At 42.3% G+C, this 20,261-nt stretch overlaps 1 protein-coding gene across 4 annotated transcripts in view; it reads right to left on the reverse strand.

The window, feature by feature from the left end:
* Nucleotides 1-20,261, reverse strand: part of ttc28 (tetratricopeptide repeat domain 28) — a 237,551-nt gene that overhangs the window by 86,955 nt on the left and 130,335 nt on the right. For all 4 annotated transcript variants that reach the window (XM_017489688.3, XM_017489689.3, XM_047160759.2 and 1 more), the window contains one exon: nt 6,980-7,127. In XM_017489688.3, coding sequence (XP_017345177.1) covers nt 6,980-7,127 — 148 coding nt within the window. The remainder of the gene's footprint in view (nt 1-6,979; nt 7,128-20,261) is intronic.

The raw sequence follows: 20,261 nt of genomic DNA on the forward strand, positions 1-20,261 counted from the left end.
TTACCTGCTAAAATATTCCTCGCGATATATTTCCTTTCATAGTAATTAGACTCGCTGGTGTAATTCGCTTTAGTAATTAAAGGTAGCTCACTCTTTGGAATGGAGTCAGGATTCCTCTAATGATCTGCAATGTCACACACACACGCGTGCACACACACACACACACTGCAACTTCATTCAGCTTGACAGCATTACCAGTTGCTAAAATAAAACTGTGAAAAAAAACCTCTTTGACTTGGCAAGTGGTGTATCAGCGGGTGTGTGTGTGTGTGTGAGTGAGTGAGTGTGTGTGGGCGGACAAACTGCAAATCTAGTTAACCACAAAGTGCGGCATGATAAACAAGAAAGGAGTAATGCTTATGAGGGCCGTCGCAATGGAGCGATGGCACGGCCAGGAATTAACGATGAGCCTCAGGGTGGCTATTTTTCTCGCTCTTGCTCGCGCACGTTCTCCCTCCATCCTTCCCTCCATCCTTCCCTCCCTCCACTCCACTCGCCGAGTGCATGTCATGTCAAACGGGAGCTTTGACGTGACTGTCTGGATCCCCTGTAGGAAAGCGGCTAAATAAAGCAGTAATGGCAGCGAGTCACAACGCCGCCCACCTCGCATTATTTCCTTCCTTTCTCTTTGAATTACCGCTCGACGGATCTGCAGGCCTTCCCGTCGCCGCCGGTGACGCGGCCTGCGTGTCATGTGATTAGACTCTCGCTGGGCACGGCCCATAATCCGAACCGTACAGATTTATTTATTTATTTGAATTGACTTGTCTTCCAACCCTTTCGTTTGTCTGAAGACTTGACGCTCACTGTGCCCGTGTTTTTAATCCGGTGTCTGCGACTGAACGTCAACTCTTTGAGAGAAAGCACTTCTCAGACGTTCAGAGCGGTTTGGCACTAGCGGGTGGGTTTGGATGGCACGTCCGATGAGGAACGGGACGATTCAATCCGGGTTCGTTTCAATTCAATTAGAGTGAGGTAATCCCCTGCATGCAAATCCTCACTTGAGAGGAGAGCTCAAACTGATAAAGACGAGGAGAGGATCAAACCGCTGGCACCGAGATGACTCGGGCTGCCGGTGGAATGAAAAAAATAAATAAAATTATAAACAGGGAAGAAACAATGACAGGAGCCTGGGAGAGAAATGGAAAAAGACATAGACACAGAGGGAGCAGAATGTCAATGCAGTGGTACAGATCATCTCTCTCTCTCTCTCTCTCTCTTTGGGGCTGATTATGAAGAGCTGCTCTACATAATCTCCTCCTCAGTCATACCCAGGCCTCTCTCTTGCTTTCCGTGTGTGTGTGAATGTGTGTGTATATATATGTTTGCCTAGGCAGTTCGGGACAGCAAGGGAAATAAAGGATGTCATTAGGAGTAAAACAGCCTTGTTTTGGGCACCTTCCCAGGACTGGGGCCGCGTGTGTGTCACTGATTTACCTACAAATAAAACTGGCTGTTGAGTCAGAGGCCACAGATGTATATTTTCTGTCTCTGTGCCCTTGATTGTCTCTCAAACACACACACACACACACACACACACACACACACACACACACACATCCCAACAGACAGCAGGCAGGCAGGCAGGAAATGTGATATATGCAAACACACACACACACAGATTTCATCCAGTAACAGGCAGCTGCAGAAACATATCTCTACGAGACAGCTCTTCTCATTCAGAGGCCTCATCCCCAGTAAACAGCGACTCGGGTTGCTGCGCCTTTTTTTTTTTTTTTTTTTTTGCGAGGCTGAGATTTCACGATCACAAAATGTCCACTGGATAAACAAACAAACTGCACTAACCTCCACAGGATCAGCGGATGCAGTCTGGGAGTGCAACTGGGGGATCGTGTACATGTACAAAAGGTGCACTACCGAGGGCAAATGATGATCTTGTTTTTTTTTTCTCCTGAAGTAAATCAAAATTTGACTACTTTAAGAATAACTGATCGTGAAGAAAAGCTTTCAAATGAAACTGCAATATATCTGAATATCCTGTTCATACACAACAAACCATAAACTTATTAGCTAGCTCAACGGGACAGTAAAAGCTCCAACATGCCGCCCAATCCCCATGCTGTTATCTTATGACAACAAGTATCGCATCATGATTCTCGCAAAAACGGCTACGATACTGTACATTACATCACCATATATAGGTTTGGTTAAAATAAATAAATAAATAAATAAATTCCCATAAATACAGCACTGCTGCATTAAAAAAAAAAAAAAGAAAAAATAATAAGTTTGATATATTCTTGTAAAATATACTTGGTATTTATGTAAAATTATATATATATATATATATATATATATATATATATATATATATATATATATATATATAAATAAAATAAATAAATAAAAACTTAAAGAAGAAAACAGCATCCCTGCAAACATTTATTTACAGAAAACTGTCAAACATTTGACAATCTTAGAGAAGCTTAACGACTACATTTTGACACAACATCCGGAATATCTCAGAAAAGTGTACTGAGACATCATTGATCACGACATGTATATCATGTCGTATCGTGTCATGTCGCCCAGCCCCATCACAAAAAATCAATAAGATATTAGCCAACGTTTCTCCTACTAGCTGCAGTGTCTCGTCCTTTAAGTAAGTAAGTAAGTAAGTAAGTAAGTAAGTAAATAAATAAATAAATAAATTCTGGTTAGCACCTTCATTTACACTAAATATATTTTTACATCTGTGGTTCACGCATAATAATTAATCCGCCTAGTAAAAATCATTCCACCGTCTGCATGGCTGCTCCTCAGCTGATGTGTGTAGTGCAGCAGGTGGAGAGATTCGGAGGGTGCTGTAGCTACAGGACCACACCACTGTCACGCTACGTACCCAATGAAATCTTTTGTCTCGCGAATGGGTCGGTCCATCTCAAATTGTCCAATAACTTGGTGGTAAAATTTGACCGTTTTTCATTTTCCATGTATTGTTATTGCAAAACCAAAATTTTCTTCTTCTTTTTTTTCCACTTGGTTTGACTTGATACGTACGACTAGCCACCTTTGTGTCATGGCACACAACACATTTTGGTTTTACAGCTGTTTATGGAAACTTCAATAGCTCCTTGGAACCAAAACTGAACTCTAGAGCACATTACAAGGTAAATGTACAGTGCCCTCCACTAATATTGGCACCCTTGTTAAATATGAGCAAAGAAGGCTGTGAAAAATTGCCTATTGTTCAACCTTTTGATCTTTTGTTTAAAAAAAAAAAATTCAGAAAAATTCTCTGCTCTCATGGATAAAACAACTTCAAACACAAGACAGGTTTATCAAAAAAAAAAAAAAAAAAGTTTGTTAAACATGGGTGCGCAACAATTATTGGCACCCTTTTAGTCAACACTTTGTGCTACCTCCCTTTGCCAAGATAACTTTGAGTCTTCTCCTATAACGCCTGATGAGGTTGGAGAATACATGGCAAGAGATCTGAGACCGTTCCTCCATACAGAATCTCTTCATAACCTTCAAACGCTGGTGGACTCACCTCTTCAGTTCACCCCACAGGTTTTCTATGGGATTAAGTCAGGGGACTGGGATGGCCATGGCAGGACCTTGATTTTGTGGTCAGTAAACCATTTTTGTGTTGATTTATAATGAAAAGGGTTTGAGTCAATTTTTTTGAAAGAATTTAGATATTGAGGTTTCCATAAACAGCTGTACAACCATTTGTTGTGTGGACACTGTGGTTAAACCAAGTAAAACAAACAAACAAAAAAAAAAACCTGGTGGTTCCCTTTCAAAGGAAACTCAGCTTCACGCTTGTCGTTTGTGTGAACGCTTGCGTGAAGACTATTTCCTCTTTTCCTCAGTCCAATCTTTTAAAAAAAAAATTTTCTTTACTTTTCTGTCTCTTTAAAAAAGAAAAAAAAAAAGTATGAGTGAATGAGAATCAGGAAGAGTGTCACGCTTTGCTCCCGTTTTATCACGGAGGGACGGACACACTTTCTGTGTGAAGTGTTTGGGGGTGGAGCAGGCCACAGCAGCCCTAGAGAAGGCCGATTGTGCGCATCGTGAGCACTTTACAATCAGGTAGCTCCGCTCGTGGCTCGCTCTCTTCTCGGACGAAGTTGGGTTTCAGAGCCTTGCGGATCTGTGCTGTAGAGGCAACCAGCCAGCTTAGGTCTTGGGGATCTCACATGGATCTGGAAGAGGAGCTGGAGACTAGTGCTGCTCCATCTCTTGCTCTGTCTTCCGTGTCCGGCTCTCTGCTGGATTTTGGAGCTCACAGCGCGAGTTCTCCTCCTCTTATGGAAAGCCAAAGCTCCAAGGGGGTGCCACTGCACCATAAAGGGAGAGCAGCTCTCAAACATATAAAAGAGCTGATTGAAGTGATTACTAGGGCAGTAGAAAAACTTCTAGACTGGTGCCGCGGAAGAGGAAGTGAATCGTAGCAGGCTGGACAAGCGCTTTCTCCCCAGTGAAGAAATCTCCCATACAACGCAGAAAACTCCCTTTTTTTCCCCCCAGAAGTGCATGATAAAATATCACTATTCTGGGGAAAACCAACCACTAGGCATATTCATAACCCCGCGACGTCGGTTTATTCAGCCATCATGGGGAATGAACAGCACGGGTACTTAGCTATGCCAAAGGTGGAGGAGGCGCTTGCGAGCGACCCCTCATACAATGAAAGTCACGACATACAATGTGGCTCAATGGCTGTGTTGCAGGCCTACCAAGCAGACCTGCTGAGACAAAGAAGAAAGAGCAGTCCTGATGGGCCGTAAAGGGAAGTATGAGGAGACGTGAGGTTGGTAGGGCAGACAGCCCCCAGTACTACTGGAGGGCCCCCCCTAACCAATGTTGTCTTAAGTTTTCAGTCTTCTCTGGTCAACGAGCTGTCACAAGGCAATGAAAATCTGATGCTTTCCCTCCAACAGAATATGGAAGAGTTAACGTCACTAAAAGACCATCTAGAAGTGTGGAAACTCCTGCCAAATGTGTCTCCATGGGTTCTGTCCACCAAAGCAAAGGGTTACAGGTCCAGTTCAGAGCTCGACCCCCCGGTTCAGAGGTGTGCTCACCACAGTAGTCAGCACAGAGCAGAGCCCGATATTAGCACAGGAAGTAAGATCCCTCTTGGATTAAGGAGCCATAGGTCATGGTACCCCATTCCCTGAGGGAGGGAGGTTTTTACAGTTGTTATTTCCTGGTCCGCAAAAAAGATGGGAGTATGCGGCCAATGTCAGATCTGTGAAATCTGAACTGTACTCTTCAGACATACAGGTTCAAGATGCTGACGATGAAACTTATTGTTCCACAGATTCAGTTCGAGGACTGGTTTGTGATGATGGATCTAAAAGACGCATATTTCCACATAGAAACACCCAGTCACAGGAAGTTCCCGAGGTTCGCGTTTGGAGGCAGCGAGTACTGATATCGGGTTCCTCCCTTCAGGCTAGCTTTATCCCCTCACACCTTCACAAAATGCATGGATGCCACTCTAGCTCCCTTGAGACTCCAGGGCATCCATGTACTAAACTAATTAATTCTAGCATGATCCAGGGAACTGGAGACAACATTGATATGTTGTTCTTGCCCACATGAGGAGCTTGGGGGTCAGGTTGAACCTCAAGAAAAGTATGCTTTCTCCAGTGCACAGGACAACTTTTCTAGGGGTTATTTGAGAGTCTACGATGAGGGCATTTCTATCCGCAACACGCATAGGGTCAATCCTAACAACAGTAGAGGTGATGCTGTGTCTATTCTAATTGAATAGTGGAAGCAATCTCTATTACTTATGAGGTGTGCTGTCTTGCTACACCTCTGGGCATAAGGGCTAATTCCACTAGGGGGTCGCCTCCTCGAAGGCTTTATCTAAAGGAGTACCCTTACAGGATGTGTGTGTTGTGGCGGGGTGGTCTACGCCACACACACATTCATTCAATATTAGAGTCTGGACATGCATTCCACCTCAGACTTAAGTGTCTTGCGGTGACCTTTGGGCTTGGATCTTTTGAACAGGCCATACTCTCATGACAGAGTGGGTCTTCTTGTTCCCATAGCGTGAAGCTCATGCAAGGTTGAGTTCCATTTGAAAGGGAACGTCTTGGTTACGCATGTAACCCTGTTCCCTGAGAAGGGAACAAGACGTTGTGTAGCTTTGTCATAATGGGGCATGCCTGTGAATTTCGTCTTCGCTTCAGATAATAGAGGCTGACGGCGTGGTTCACAGGTGCCGTTTTATATCACACGACGCACTTAATTGCCACGTCACCTGATCATGGCCTGTCTGTAAATAGGCATGATTTCACACTAACTTCAGACGCTGATCAAACGAGAAGGCGCTTCCCAAACAACGTTTCACGCAACGTCTCATTCTTTTCTCAAGGAACAGGGTTACATGCGTAACCCAGACAATGTTTCAATGACAGTACATAGAGTTATTCACTCAAGAAACTTTAGGAAAATTAAAAATGGTCAAGCAAACTGTATTGGACCACTTGAGACTCACAAGTCAGCAAGGAGTATGCTTTCTTTTTTTTAGTTGTTGAACTACTTGTTCGCCAAGCAGAACAGATAACCTGGACAAAACATCTACATGTCCCGGTTGCCCAAGGAACCATTAATGCACCAGTTTTGTTTTTTGTTTTTTTAAACTGTTGATGCATCAATGAAAGTGTATTTCCAAACTCAAAATTTCAAACAAATCCTGCTCTATTAAATGTTCTACTAACACCACTCTCCTAAAAACATGGAGCACTCACTGCCTACACTAGTGCTCCCAATGAGTACATACTTTAAATGACAGCTGCCTGAGGCCGTGAATACGTTTTCGGTCGTGTAGTGTGGACGGAGATCGTTTCTGAAGCACAGAGGAAACGCCGGTGTGGACGAGGACTGTTTAGTTACTAGTGTAAACAGGGCCTGAATGTGTGAATTTATTCATAGTGGACCCTACATTCTTGCATTCTTGGTAGGACAACCAAAATATTCCAAAAACACGCACCTCGAAGCGGGGACTTCATGGCGGCCTCCACCATGCCGACAAGCAGCTGCAGGCTCTTGGGGTCCTGAGCGAGACCGGAGGCGAAGGCGGCCAGAGCATCTGCATGCCGGCCCAAGTACTGGAGGGCAACACCCTGTCGGAAGTATGCCTGGGAAAAAAAAAAAAGCGGGCGGGGTTACACAAAGAGAGATTTTAGATTCCTGGTCTATCTGACACAGTTTTCAGCAGTCACCAATACACTGTGGAATATAATCTTAGATTACAATACTGAGAATATTATGCTATAATGAGAGAGTGGAATAGCACAAAAATATCACAATATTTCAATGAAATACGATACGTGAGAATTTTGCATGTAAGCGTCCGATGGCTGAGCCATGATCTAGGCCATCTATGATGATTTGAGCAAATTACACAGATACTTTATCCTTACTGAATTAGACAGTCAAATCCTTTACAAATTACATCAGCAAAGCCTCTCTGGTAAAACTGATCCAGCTCAAACAGTGCTTCAGTGGCAGTCCTGGAACGTGATTAGCCACAGCAATAGGTTTGCTCAGAACATCTGGGAACTCGAGACTTTTCCACTACAACTGCTAGTGAATTCCACAAGCGAGTCTAAAACCACCTTCTGTAATACATCAGCATACAGCAAACAGTCGAGGGTGAATGCTCACGTCCTCTATCGATGGTTTGAATGAAAAGAGGGAGAGAAAATTAGAACTGACAGTATCTGGAGGTTATAAATGAAAGCGTAGGCATACGACTTAGACAATATTTATATCTCATTCAGAAAGTAAATGCAACTGCTCACACTCATATCTTGCTGTTAAAATGCTGCTGGTTACTTCTTGGTGATAATGAAGGAAGCCAGATTCCCATCTATGAAACACACTAAATGTCATGTTGCTATAAATGAATCTTCTTTATACCACAGTGCTGGTGAATCCTCAAATCTGAAGGTTTATATTAATGGGCGTCGTTCCTATAGCAACAGCTCAGGGACTTGTACGGGAGGTGCGCTACTTCATCCAAAGCTGTTATTTAACCAATTGTTGATATGGTAAAGTTTATTAACATTTAGACACATATATAACATTTATGGAAGGACTTTGTAACAGCCAGTAGGGTTTGTGTCAAGGGAGAATCTTCAGGATAAATGAGCGTGCCTGTGTTTTTTTTGTTTTTTTGTCTTAACTTCAAGAGAGAGGGGAAAAAAAAGAAGCGAGGATACTATTTTTATATACACACTATATACTATACAACAGTAAATGTAACTATACAGTTACTATGTGCTCATAGATTTTCATACCCCTTGCAGAATCTGCAAAATGTTATTTTAAAAAAAATTAAGCGATCGTGAAAATTAAATTTTGTTTTGTTATTTAGTTCTGCCGTGAATAAGCTATTTCACATAACAGATGTTTACATTTAGTCCACAGGACACACAATAATAACTGAGTTTACACAAATGAACCAGTTCCAAAATATTTACATACACTTGATTCTTAATCCTGTGTGTTTTACCTGGATGATCAACGACTGTGTTTATATTTTGTGAGAGTTGTTCACGAGTCTCTTGTTTGTCCTGAGCAGTTAAACTGCCCACTGTTCTTCAGAAAAATCCTCCAGGTCCTGCACATTCTTTGCTTTTCCAGCATCTTCTGCATATTTGACCTCTTTCCAACAGCGGCTATATGATGTTGAGATCCATCTTTCACACTGATGACAACCGAGGGACTCGTTTTACAAAAGGTGCAAACATTCACTGATGCTCAAGAAATCAACACGATACATAGGGGGTGTAAACTTTTGAACAGGATGATTGGTGTAATTAGTTCTTTTGTTTAAAGATCTTTTTTTTTTTTTTAGTACTGCCTTTCAGAAGCTACATAAGATATTTACATGTTTCCCAGAAGACAAAATAACAATTTTCATCGAGCATCCTGTTCAAATGTTTACACACACCCCCCCCCCGGTTATTAAATGTATTATGTTGCCTTCTTGATCATCAGTGAAAGTTTGCACCTTTTGTAATAGTTGTGTACGAGTCCCACAGTGTGAAAATATGGATCTCAACATCACACAGCCACTTTTGGAAAGGGGTGTTGATGTCGTTGATCATCCAGGTAACGACACACGGTATTAAGAATCAAGCGTATGTAACCTTTTGAACTGATTCATTCGTGTAAACTGGGTTATTTTTGTGTCTTGTTGTAAACAAGTTATGTTTATCATCTGTTATGTGAAATAGCTTATTCAGGGCAGTACTAAATAAAAAAATAAAAAAACAAAAACACATTTGGCAGATTCTTCCAGGGGTATGTAAATTTACGAGCACAACCGTAAACTGTTAAAACGAGCGATATTTCATTCATTTACACAAACAAAATGATCATCGTTGGACATCACTTTCAGGTGGAACAACACACTTAGGGCGGTGATGTAATATGTAAATCCGTTTTTTTTTCCATTGGCCGTCAAACCATCACACCACCTCGGTGTGGATTATTTTCTTACCTAATTTAATCTTGTGCAAAATGTTGCACTCAACTGTAGGTGACGTCCTTCTAGACTATCTTGATTCTTTTTTCTCAATTATCAAACGGTAACCTCATCATGGTGCTTAGAACTGTATTCCTTATTTCTGTTGAAAATCTACATTAGGATATTACTGGGTGTGACACGTGACTTTGGCGGACGTGTTAACAAAGACGTCCTTTAAATCCCTAAGGGAAGAAATCTGCTGCGGTCCTATCCAGCGCACCATCTCTGCTCGTACAATAGTCCTATCGTATTTATAATACTCTATTATCTAAAGAGGTTGCTCGTGCAAACAATTCGGATAATGAATGAAGGCTAATGCAGTCAGTCCGTATGGCAGTGTTTGACTGAAGTATCCCTTTAACTGCCATCAGTGCTAATCAGCATTCTGCATGCAGCTCCGTTTCCTTGGTCCTGCAAGGGATTGTCTTATACATAATGACTTAATTTTCACTCAGAGGCTTGTTTCATTATGCCGCTAATGTTTGACTACGGGGGTCTCTGTCTGCAGCCTAGCATATACACACACACCCCTACACACCACATGGATGTGTAGGAAGCTCATTCATGTCTCTTACATATCTTCCCTGGAATCTGGTATTTTTCCAGTCCTAAATTACGAGAGAGTGGGGAGCTGCGGAAAGTGACACAATGAATTTATGAAGACCGGCTGTAATTAATTTCACGACGCACAGCAGGGGGCGTGACCCTTTGATTACAGAGACATCATCTTTTCTTTTTTTTTTTAGACTGCTTCATTGAAACGAATGGAGAGGCAGATTGAATTCCACGCATTAACCTTTAGCCTAACAATGTTATTACAGAACCTTGCAGGCCATCACGCGCCGCTCACTATTAATTGCCTCAGAGTGTGTGTGTAAGTATACGTGTGTGTGTGTACGCGAAGCTCGCTAAAATAAAGCTAAAATATCTTACAGCACCGTCACATCAAGCGATTCCATTTAATCTGCTTTTGACATTTTATTGGAGCAAGGATCAACGTTTCTTACAAAACAGGCTTTTAAAACATCATTTAATGGCGTTAGACAGTAAATGTATCGTCGTCATTCTCAGAAGCCCGGCTTATACTGATCGGCAGACTTCTTCGAGGTGCCGGAGCAAATGATCCGTACCGAAATCTACTGACTGACCGTTTCAAAAGGTACAAAGTGTGGACGACGTCGGTGAGCTTGATCACTAGCTACGCTGACTCTGAACAGTAATTCAGCCACAGCGATGCTCCTCGATAAATAAGTGACCAAGTAGAAATATTTTTCTCTCAACGGTTTAACTGGGTTCTCTTTAACTACTCTGTGTGAAAATCTGACGAGGTTTTAGGTCATATTTATGCAGAAACTGGGGAAATTCGAAAGGGTTCACAAACTTTCAAGCACCACTGTAGCTAGCATTTTGCGAATGTCCAGGTTCAAATGTGATTTCAAATATCTGTGCTAACTACATTATGTGTTAAAAAAAACAAAAAAAAAACAAAACAACTAAACAAAAAAACCGTATTTAGTTTTTAGTCAGTTGTAGCAGTAGTATTTACACAGAAATGTGCGGTTTATACACAACATACATAGTAGAGAAAGACTGTGTGTGTGTGTGTGTGTGTGTGTGTGTGTGTGTGTGTGTGTGTGTGTGCTTGTGCTCAGTCTTTTCATAGGGCTCTCAGCGCTCAGCAAATCTTTGATGAAAGCTTTTAACCAAATTGCACTTGAAGAAATGGCATTCCCGCTCTTGCCAAGATAAAGACGATGTGCCGCTTGTTCCAGAGATGCGGTTCCGTTTCTTTAAAACGATTTTTATTTACGATTAAAGTGATTTTCCTCCTCCAAGTACAACAGGTTTTACAGTCATTAATGAGCATAAACCTCTGCTTTACAGCTTCTCTTGCACCACTTTACCAGCTTTTACCCGACCTTGTGCCTTTCCCCTCAAGTCTTTTGTTTTCCCGTGATCGTTTCTTTTTCTCCCTCGCGCGCACACACACGTGCACACACCTCACACTGCCTGATACACATCACTTCATTAAGAGCCTACACAGCGTTCAAGTCCCTTCAGAAAAGACCAAAGTGACAACCGCTCTTGACAGCCTAGCATCTAATCTTTACATGTAGCCAAGCATGAACACAAACAGTGCATAACTCTTAATCTACCGCCTTATCACGCACCTTAGTGCTTTGCTGATCCGTACGTATGAACAGATGATTGGGGAAGGCAAGGTAAAGTAGGTGTGCCGGCTTAACTCCATCCATCCATGAAACTCGGTTTGTTCAGCACGGCCCTCGGAGCGAACTTGCCTTTCATCTGTAAGCCTGCTTCTGAAGAGCTCTATTCATGGGAAAAGAAATCGTGCTGATGGTTTCTGTTTAAGGGCTCTACAACTCAAGTAGTCGTCTTCGCCTATACGGTATACTTTGCTTTCTAGCAAACAAACAAACACATGAGATTTCGACGCTTCTGCGCCGAAATTGCCCGTCTTGTTTCAGGAGTTTCATAGGCAGTTAAATTCGGCACTTAAGCTGCAATCACTTCCTTCTGCCTTCCCAGACAGGATTAAAATGAGTCCCGGGAAACAGCGGTGTTAAAAACGCACTCGGAGTAAACAACTGTATCGCGTTGACATAACATGCAGTGCTACCCTGATCCATTAGGATGCTCTGCTTTGTAACTTGCTGACTGATTGTACATCAGTAGGAGGTGGAAATGTCTTTGTGTGTATTTATATACGTGTCTCTATCCAGCAAATGCCTCCTAAACTTACTGGCTGCCTAGCAACATTTTCCTGCCTCCTTCCCTCAATACGGCTTTGCTTTCACATTGCTTAAAGCGTGCGGTCAGAGACCAGCCAATTAGCTCCAATGAAACGCTCTCTTGCCTCAGATTTGCAGAGGTAGTCTGAAAAATAAATAAATAAAAAAACGCCGCGGCAAGTTATTCACCCCACAATGTAACTGGGCATCTTTGTTCCCTCTGAAAATCAAATGTGACATACATGGCAAAATATGTCTGAGCCAATGGCGAGATGATATTAGTCATGCACGAGCAGGCAGAACGCTGCAGCCTTCCCCGAGTGCATGGTTCGATCGATTGGCCCGCATCAAACCGCAGAGAAGTGCGTGGAAAAGGTCATACTTCAGAGCCGTGATCAATACACGCATTTCAAATTCGTGGCCTGTTACAACTGTTATACACGGGAACAATGACACAATCAAGAAAGCTGCGCACTAACCTTGCTTTGAAATCAGAGAATGAGCTTCTTTGAAAGAGGAGAGAGAGACAGAAAATTATTAGAAGGTTCTATCTTCTAGCCCGCGGGTGTTGCTTTATTTCTGAGGACAGCTTATTGAAAAGCGCTTTCTGTTCCGTGCTGCCAAAAATGTTCATTGGGGGTGGGTGATATGGGGTATTTAAAAAAAAAAAAAAAAAAAAAAATTTAAAAAACAAAGAAAGATGCATCATAGTATATGAAGATTTAGATTTGTGTGATAAAAAAACTGTAGCACCATATGTAAACGCTTTAAAAAAAAAAAAAAGATAATTTTATGTAATACCTATACAAATAAACAAATTGATACAAATGAAAATAATAACATAGCCTTTCCTGTTCAAGTAGCTACTTGATACTGTCAGTGGGTTTTGCAGAAATATCTCCAAAAACTTAAATATTGGTACACGGCAAGGCCAAAAGTTTGTGGACACCTAACCACCACACCCATACGTAGGCCTTCGCGAAACTCGTCACAGCACTCAACTGTCTAAAATATCTCTGTTCATAGTAGAACTAGATTAGATTTCCCTAAGAGGCCCAAACCTGTTCCAGCATGACAGTGCTCCAGTGCACAAAGCGAGCCCTGTAAAGACATGGTTTGCCAAGGTTGGTGTTCAAGAGCTCTTACCAAAACCCCACTAAAACACCTTTAGGATGAACTGGAACACCGATTCACCCGACATCAGTACCAAATCCCAACGGAAACACTCCAAAGTTTAGTGGAAAGCCTTCCAGAAGACTGGAGCAGCAGGAAAGGGAGGACCAACTCCATATTAACGCTCACAGTTTGGGAACGGGATGCTCACCAAGCACATATGGGTGTGATGTTCAAGTGTCTGTACTTTCGGCCATATAGTGAATCATAAGTATCATGATTATGCTATCGAGACTGGAGAGCCACGCCCGGCCATACAGTAATACAACACTGTAAGCTATGAAACTACATCTACCTCCTTTTGCAGTTTAAAATAGTTATGGCTTGTTATAATGTCTTTCCCGCACCATGTGTACTGCCTTACTTCCAGAATTGCTTCCTTTAGTATTGTGTTTGTACTATCCTGCTTCTTACTTTGTATTGTTGGGTTTTGAATGTTTGTCATACAGAGAACAGAAAGAAATATTTTTGTTGTTTTTTTTTGCCATCATGCCAGTACAACAGTACAACAACAAAAAAAAGTATCATTGAAATGAACTGTAACATATTCATCTGATTATGATTCATACGATTTCTGCCCTACTGGCCGCCCGTTACACAGAGCTAGAAGATAACACAGAGCAAGAGGGATCCAACACTTGAGGTTGGTAGTATTAGCAGATGCCTCAATCATCTTTACTTACATTAATCAAGACCAGATGGCGACTGTGCAAAAAAAAGATCCTTGGCTCGAGTTCTGGAGACACGAAATGTGCATGTCTGAGGAATATTAGTACTCATCAACTATGGCAGAGTTTCACATCTGGCAGAAGCACATTCTACTTTACACACATGCCTTGTGGGTACAATGCCTGGGAGAGCGGAGGCATGCTTTATTCAGAGCATGTCAGTGCACGATGTTAACCTTCTCTGCTCAATCCCTTTAGGCACAGCGGCGCGTTACCTCTGAGGACTGACTATTCAACATCATGCAGGAATGTTACAGTAACATGAGTATATTATCAACCAGTACTAAGATGAGTGAGGTACTTATTAATACATCAATCCAGCATGAGTGTCTTGAAGCTTGACGTGTTCTTCCTCTCCACTGAGGGAGAAACGTCAACCATGGGAGTATTCAACTGCTCACGAATCAAGACGGCAGCATCAGCAAAACTGCGAAGACGAGACAGATGGGCTGAGAGTTGAAGACTGCAGAGGTTCTCGTTTTTAGTGCATTGCTACAAAAACGTCCTAACGCTGATGAAACTGAGACAGGATAAGCCCTTGCCAGAGACAGTCCTCCTGTTAAGACTAAAGAGAGTCCATCACGCACTTGGTTTCCTTTACTATAAGCTAAAAATCAGTTGTTATCGACCATGGTCAATGTAAACAACAGCTGCATGGTTGCTGCTATAAGCAATTAAAATAATAGCTTGCAACAATGAGCAGTTTATCCTTGAAACCGCTTCAGAAACGAGAGTCGATAATCAGACCCGTGAACCCACAGCACTGACATCATTTTATTACCAGATTCAGTTGCCAGGTGCTATACCTTCAGCCAAGGTGACTAAATTTAAGGCTGAACCCTTTACAGTGGTAATTGGTGCCTCGTTTGTTCCCATACACAAGGAGGAAGTAGTGCCAAGAGAGAAAGACAGCAAGGACTGTAACATCAAAAAACAGCAAAGCTACAAAGATGCTACAATAACAGCAAGTGTTTAGATCTTCATGCCTCGTAACAAGTAAATAAGTGACATGTCAAGCGCAAAAGTGCGTGACAGAAGGAGGAAAGAGAAGCGGACAGATGGAGTAAGTAAAGCACTCCTCATGGCTGGTCATTGTCCAGCAACTCTGTTTCCAGGTTGCCTGGAATGCAGATGCTTAGATCTCCCAGTAGATTACCAGATAAATGCACTCTAATGCATAACAGATGCAGCAAGACCAAATATAGACCTGCTAATTCCACAGAGTTACGTCCAAGCCGAGTGTTTAGAGGAATAGTTTGACCAAACAATAGAAACCTAAGTGACGATGCATGTAGGATTCTTCTGCTAGTTTGGAGTGGTGCGATGCTAGCTAATGTTCACTTGTAGTTAGGGTATCTTGAATTGATCAACTCAATACTGCTTGGTTAGCATTTATCTACTTCAAAACAAGTCTTACTGATGTGTCATTTTGGTGAGTCATTTACCACAATTTTCAATTAGGTACAGAATCTCCTAAAGTACTTTGGTTGTGTGTCAGCGTGTTAAGACTCGTTCCAGTTTAAAAGGTAGACAAATTTTGGTGACCAGCTGTGGAGAGATTAAAGTGTTGAAAGGCAAACAACAAACCTTAATTGAAACCAATGTCATCAGCTGTTCCTAGCTGGAAAGCCGGGCCCAAAATAACAGGGCAAAGCTCCATGAATATTAATCTGCATTGTTGTGGAAAGCTAATCAAACATCATTAATCTGGACATGCATGTCTTTGTAAGCAGTCCAAAAGAGACAAACAAATGCATTCCACTGCCAGATGCAGCCAGCGAGTCACATGACCCCAACGACCCAACTGTCCGAGATCGTGGTCCAACATGCAGAAACAAGCTGGGAAACGTTGGCAGATGTAGTGTTTATCAAAATAGTGGTAAACAACTACATTACCACAGGATCGGTTTTAATTGGGACTGTGCTGCTCTGAAAGCAGATCCTCTACTCTTCTACGAAGGAGTACATGACTTACTGACACAGATACCATGCCGGTGTAGTCTAAATGATCTGGGTGGAACTGCAGAACCATCACCGACTTGCTTGGACCTCCGATGTAACATCATCTTAGCAGTGTGTCTGATAGGATAGCCTTGACTGTACTAGCATCCAGACAAGTTGTCCCCAACGGCTCAGGGTTTGCAGTACTGAGTGCACTGGAGTACGAAATTGAGGCTGCCGTGAGTTCAGCTGTTTATTCGTTTATTTTTTTCCCTTGTTCCCCCGAAAGAGTCTCATTTCATACAACAAGGGGTTTAGGCAATTACTTGTGACAATAGCAGGCATGGCAGCCACAGGAAGGATTGATCCGGACAAGCAGGAACCCTGTTTGCTTTATTAAAAGCCATTCATCACCGTGCTTGGGTGTAATGGTGCAGAGAGCATAGTAGGATAGGGGCAAGACTGTGTGTGTATGTGTGTGTTTGAGACGGAGGAGGACGAGCACCGACACTGAGGAAGCTTCAAGTCTTTCATTAGCGCACATCTTATGTTCCGGTGGATGTTAAAAAATAAATAAATAAATAAAATATTCAAGTGTACTACAGCTGTAGCATGAACCCCCTTCACTGCCTGAGGGCTCGCCTCACCCCCTAACACCCCCCCCCCCCCCCCCATGTTGACTAATCCCAACACACCTTAGCTTCCTGCTTACACTGGCTACTAGAACACGCTGATCAATATGCTACATGAAAGCAGGTGCAATACCATGCCCCATGGTGCGAAAGGGTCAAGGTCAAGAAAGTCTGTGGTTAAGAGAGATGCAGTCAATTTTCTTTTCAGATATTAACCTATAGAGGGGTGAGGCATTGTTAGGGATTAGTTCAGCAGAAGGCTTCTCAGCGCTGTGTGACCTTGCTGCGCGAATGCCTGCTAAGCTGGAGGCACAAGAAGCTATATGAAGGGCAGAACAACAGACTGAGAAAGAAGGAGAGAAAGAGGAGGGGGAGTACAGACCCAGAGAAAGAACTGACAGGTACATACATAATTGGGCTGTCAGACACATAAGTAAAGCTGAGCTTGGGGGGGAGGGGGCGTTTGGGATGCTTTTTACTGATAAAGGTCATCACTCGCCAGCTGTGGAAACCATGACAGCCCAACACGGCTAATACCGGTCCAGTGGTACGAGGCTTCAGCATGTTCAAGTACTGAATGACAGCAAGGATGCTGAAACAGGTAAGATCTCCATCTAGCATTAAGCATGGAGCACATCTTCATTCGTTATTTGTTTGCTAGTAGTAGTCAGTTATTTTTAAGACGTTAACATGTGACTGATCAATTAATGGAAATATAACATTTAAAACACACAAAAGTATGCAGAACTCAAGTCTACAGTAGACTCGCATCAAGTCCCATATTAGCTGAAGTAATTTACAACTGGAAGCAGACCTACAGTATTTCTCTCTTGTTTGGACCCTTATGAGTCCACAGCACAATCTATTGCAAAAGTACATAAAATCCATTGTTCTTCTGCTAAATACCAAACAGACAACATATTATTACAAACCAGTCCTTATATGCAGTGACTGGCTCTGAATTTGTGCTTCTCATGCAACACAGTCTTGTGTCTGCCATTGCTGAAATGATACACCCACTTCTGATTTACACTCGAGACAAACTGCCAGCAGCTCAAAACTGCCTCGTGTATAACTGAGCTCTTTCTTCTCATCCCACAGAGAATCCAATGCATCTGCAAAATCGCTTCCCCTCAACCCCGCTCTTCCTCTCCGAGAGGCACGAATATGCAGCCTTGCACTCGTAGGCGGATGACACGTAAAGGGAAACAGAGATCCAAGGAGTCCATTAAGGTGTGGTTGGACTGCGTGAATTAGACTAGGGAAGCCTCCGGGTCTGTCAGGCTGGGTTCAAAGCATCTTGCTATAGCAAGGAAGAGAGCAAAACGGAGAGAGCGTGGCTTTTGCCAACATTCCCAGCAGGCTGCTTTGCTGATGTCAGCTCTAAGGCTCGACATGGCTGCCCGCTTCGTCTGACACTAATAAAGCAGGAGACTTTGAAAACCGAGGCGTCAAATACCGTGCCGCCTCTGATTGGCAGCGGGAGACTGGTGGAGGCGAGAAAACAGCTTCTTCTGTAATTGAAATCAAACTGCAGGGCTGGCAACCACCAATGAGCCAACGACTGGGATGCGAGAGCTGCCGTTCACCCTGCTCAGAATAGCTCCTGCTCTCAAAGGCTGGAAGAAAAAAAGCGTTTTTGAAATTAACACCATTAACACAGAATCAGAAACCAAAGAGCATGTCGCACACTGAGCGGGAGTGTCTACCGGTGAACTGCTCAGAATAAACCACGCTAAAAAAAAAAAAAACCTAGAACAATAATAGAGCAGCATGATAGCGAGATGGGGCGAGACAATTAGGCACTCGCTACCTTAAGGGTGGTCTGTATCTCCATCTGAAACAGGCTTTTGATCATAAGCAGCTTCAGCGTTTAACAAAAGGAGCTCTGTCAAGCGCTGAAAGCCTTTATGATGCAACGTGATGAAGTCACGTCTGTGCATGGCTCCGCTTTTCTCCAGTGCTCTTTGAACATGCTGTTAATTTTACAGGTAGTGCCATACAGAAGGGCAAAGAAAGATGGCATTCAATGGCCTTTGGCAGGCGGGTGATCCACTGCAGCTGAGACGAGGATCTGACAGGGTTTGACCTGTAGGGGAGACATGACTTCACTATTCAGACAACCAACAGCTTTCTGCCAGTAATTTAATAGCAGTCCCACCAGTGAACTCGTGCCATGTTGGCACCAGTGAACAATGCCTCCAAAGCTTTTAGAGCAATTCATACAAACAGTTAGTTATGAAGCCCATTACACATCACTATTACGAAAAAGGCAATAAACAAATCATACATTACTGCGACACAGTAACAGTATCGTAATTTATCTCCAATTAACAGTGAACTGGAGTTCACAATCCAGGAAACAGCATAAGGTTCTAAAAAAAGACAGATGAGACATGAAGCTCTTCGACCTAGCTCTGCTCCAGTTGTTCTTACCTGCATGTGTCACGTTTATTGACAGTGTGTAATGAGTGACCTTTAGCTAGTCCTGAACCGACACATATCTCCGCTAATCCGATCCCGCCACTAGGCAAAGGTCCGATGAGCAGGCACGCTGTGTGACACCAAGCTCATTATATATTTTTGGTTTGCAAAGGAACAGTTCATTACTGTCACCAGCTGAGCACGCAACGCCTCTCCTTCCCTTATGAAGATGAAATGAACCTCAGTGAGGGTCTATACTAGAACTGGGTGAATAATTAAAATTCACAGTATGAGCACCGTGCAAAACTGGATCTCTCAGGATAAGCACATCACCACCATGTCATAAAATATATATATATCCATATAATTATATAGATGCTGATACAGCTAGTGATGCAGATATAAATATACAGATACAGTTAGTTATACAGATAGAGCTAGTTATACAGATACATCTCTTTATACAGATACTGTTAGTTATAAGGATTAAGATACAGCTAGTTACAGATACAGTTATACAGATAACAGTTAGCTATAAAGATCCAGATACAGCTAGTTATACAGATTCAGATACAGCTACTTATACAGATAGGGCTAATTATACATATACGGACACAACTAGTTATACAGATTCAGATACAGCTACTTATACAAATAGAGCTAGTTATAAAGATATAGATACAGCTAATTATAAATATATGAATACAGCTAGTTATACAGATAGCTATACAGATAGAGCTAGTTATAAAGATACTGTTAGTTATAAGGATTCAGATACAGCTAGTTATACAGATAGAGCTAGTTATAAAGATTCAGATACAGCTAGCTGTACAGAGAGCTAGTTATAAAGATTCAGATACAGCAAATTATACAGATAGAGCTAGTTATAAAGCTTCAGATACAGCTAGCTATATAGATACAGCTAGTTATAAAGATTCAGATATAGCTAGATATAAAGATACAGTTAGTTATACAGATAGTTATACATATTTAGATACCGCTAGTTATACAGATCGTGCTACGGCTAATTATAAATATATGGATACAGCTAGTTATACAGATATAGATATACAGATACACTGAG

The sequence above is a fragment of the Ictalurus punctatus genome, chromosome 16, assembly GCF_001660625.3.
Source record: "Ictalurus punctatus breed USDA103 chromosome 16, Coco_2.0, whole genome shotgun sequence".
Lineage (NCBI taxonomy): Eukaryota > Metazoa > Chordata > Actinopteri > Siluriformes > Ictaluridae > Ictalurus > Ictalurus punctatus.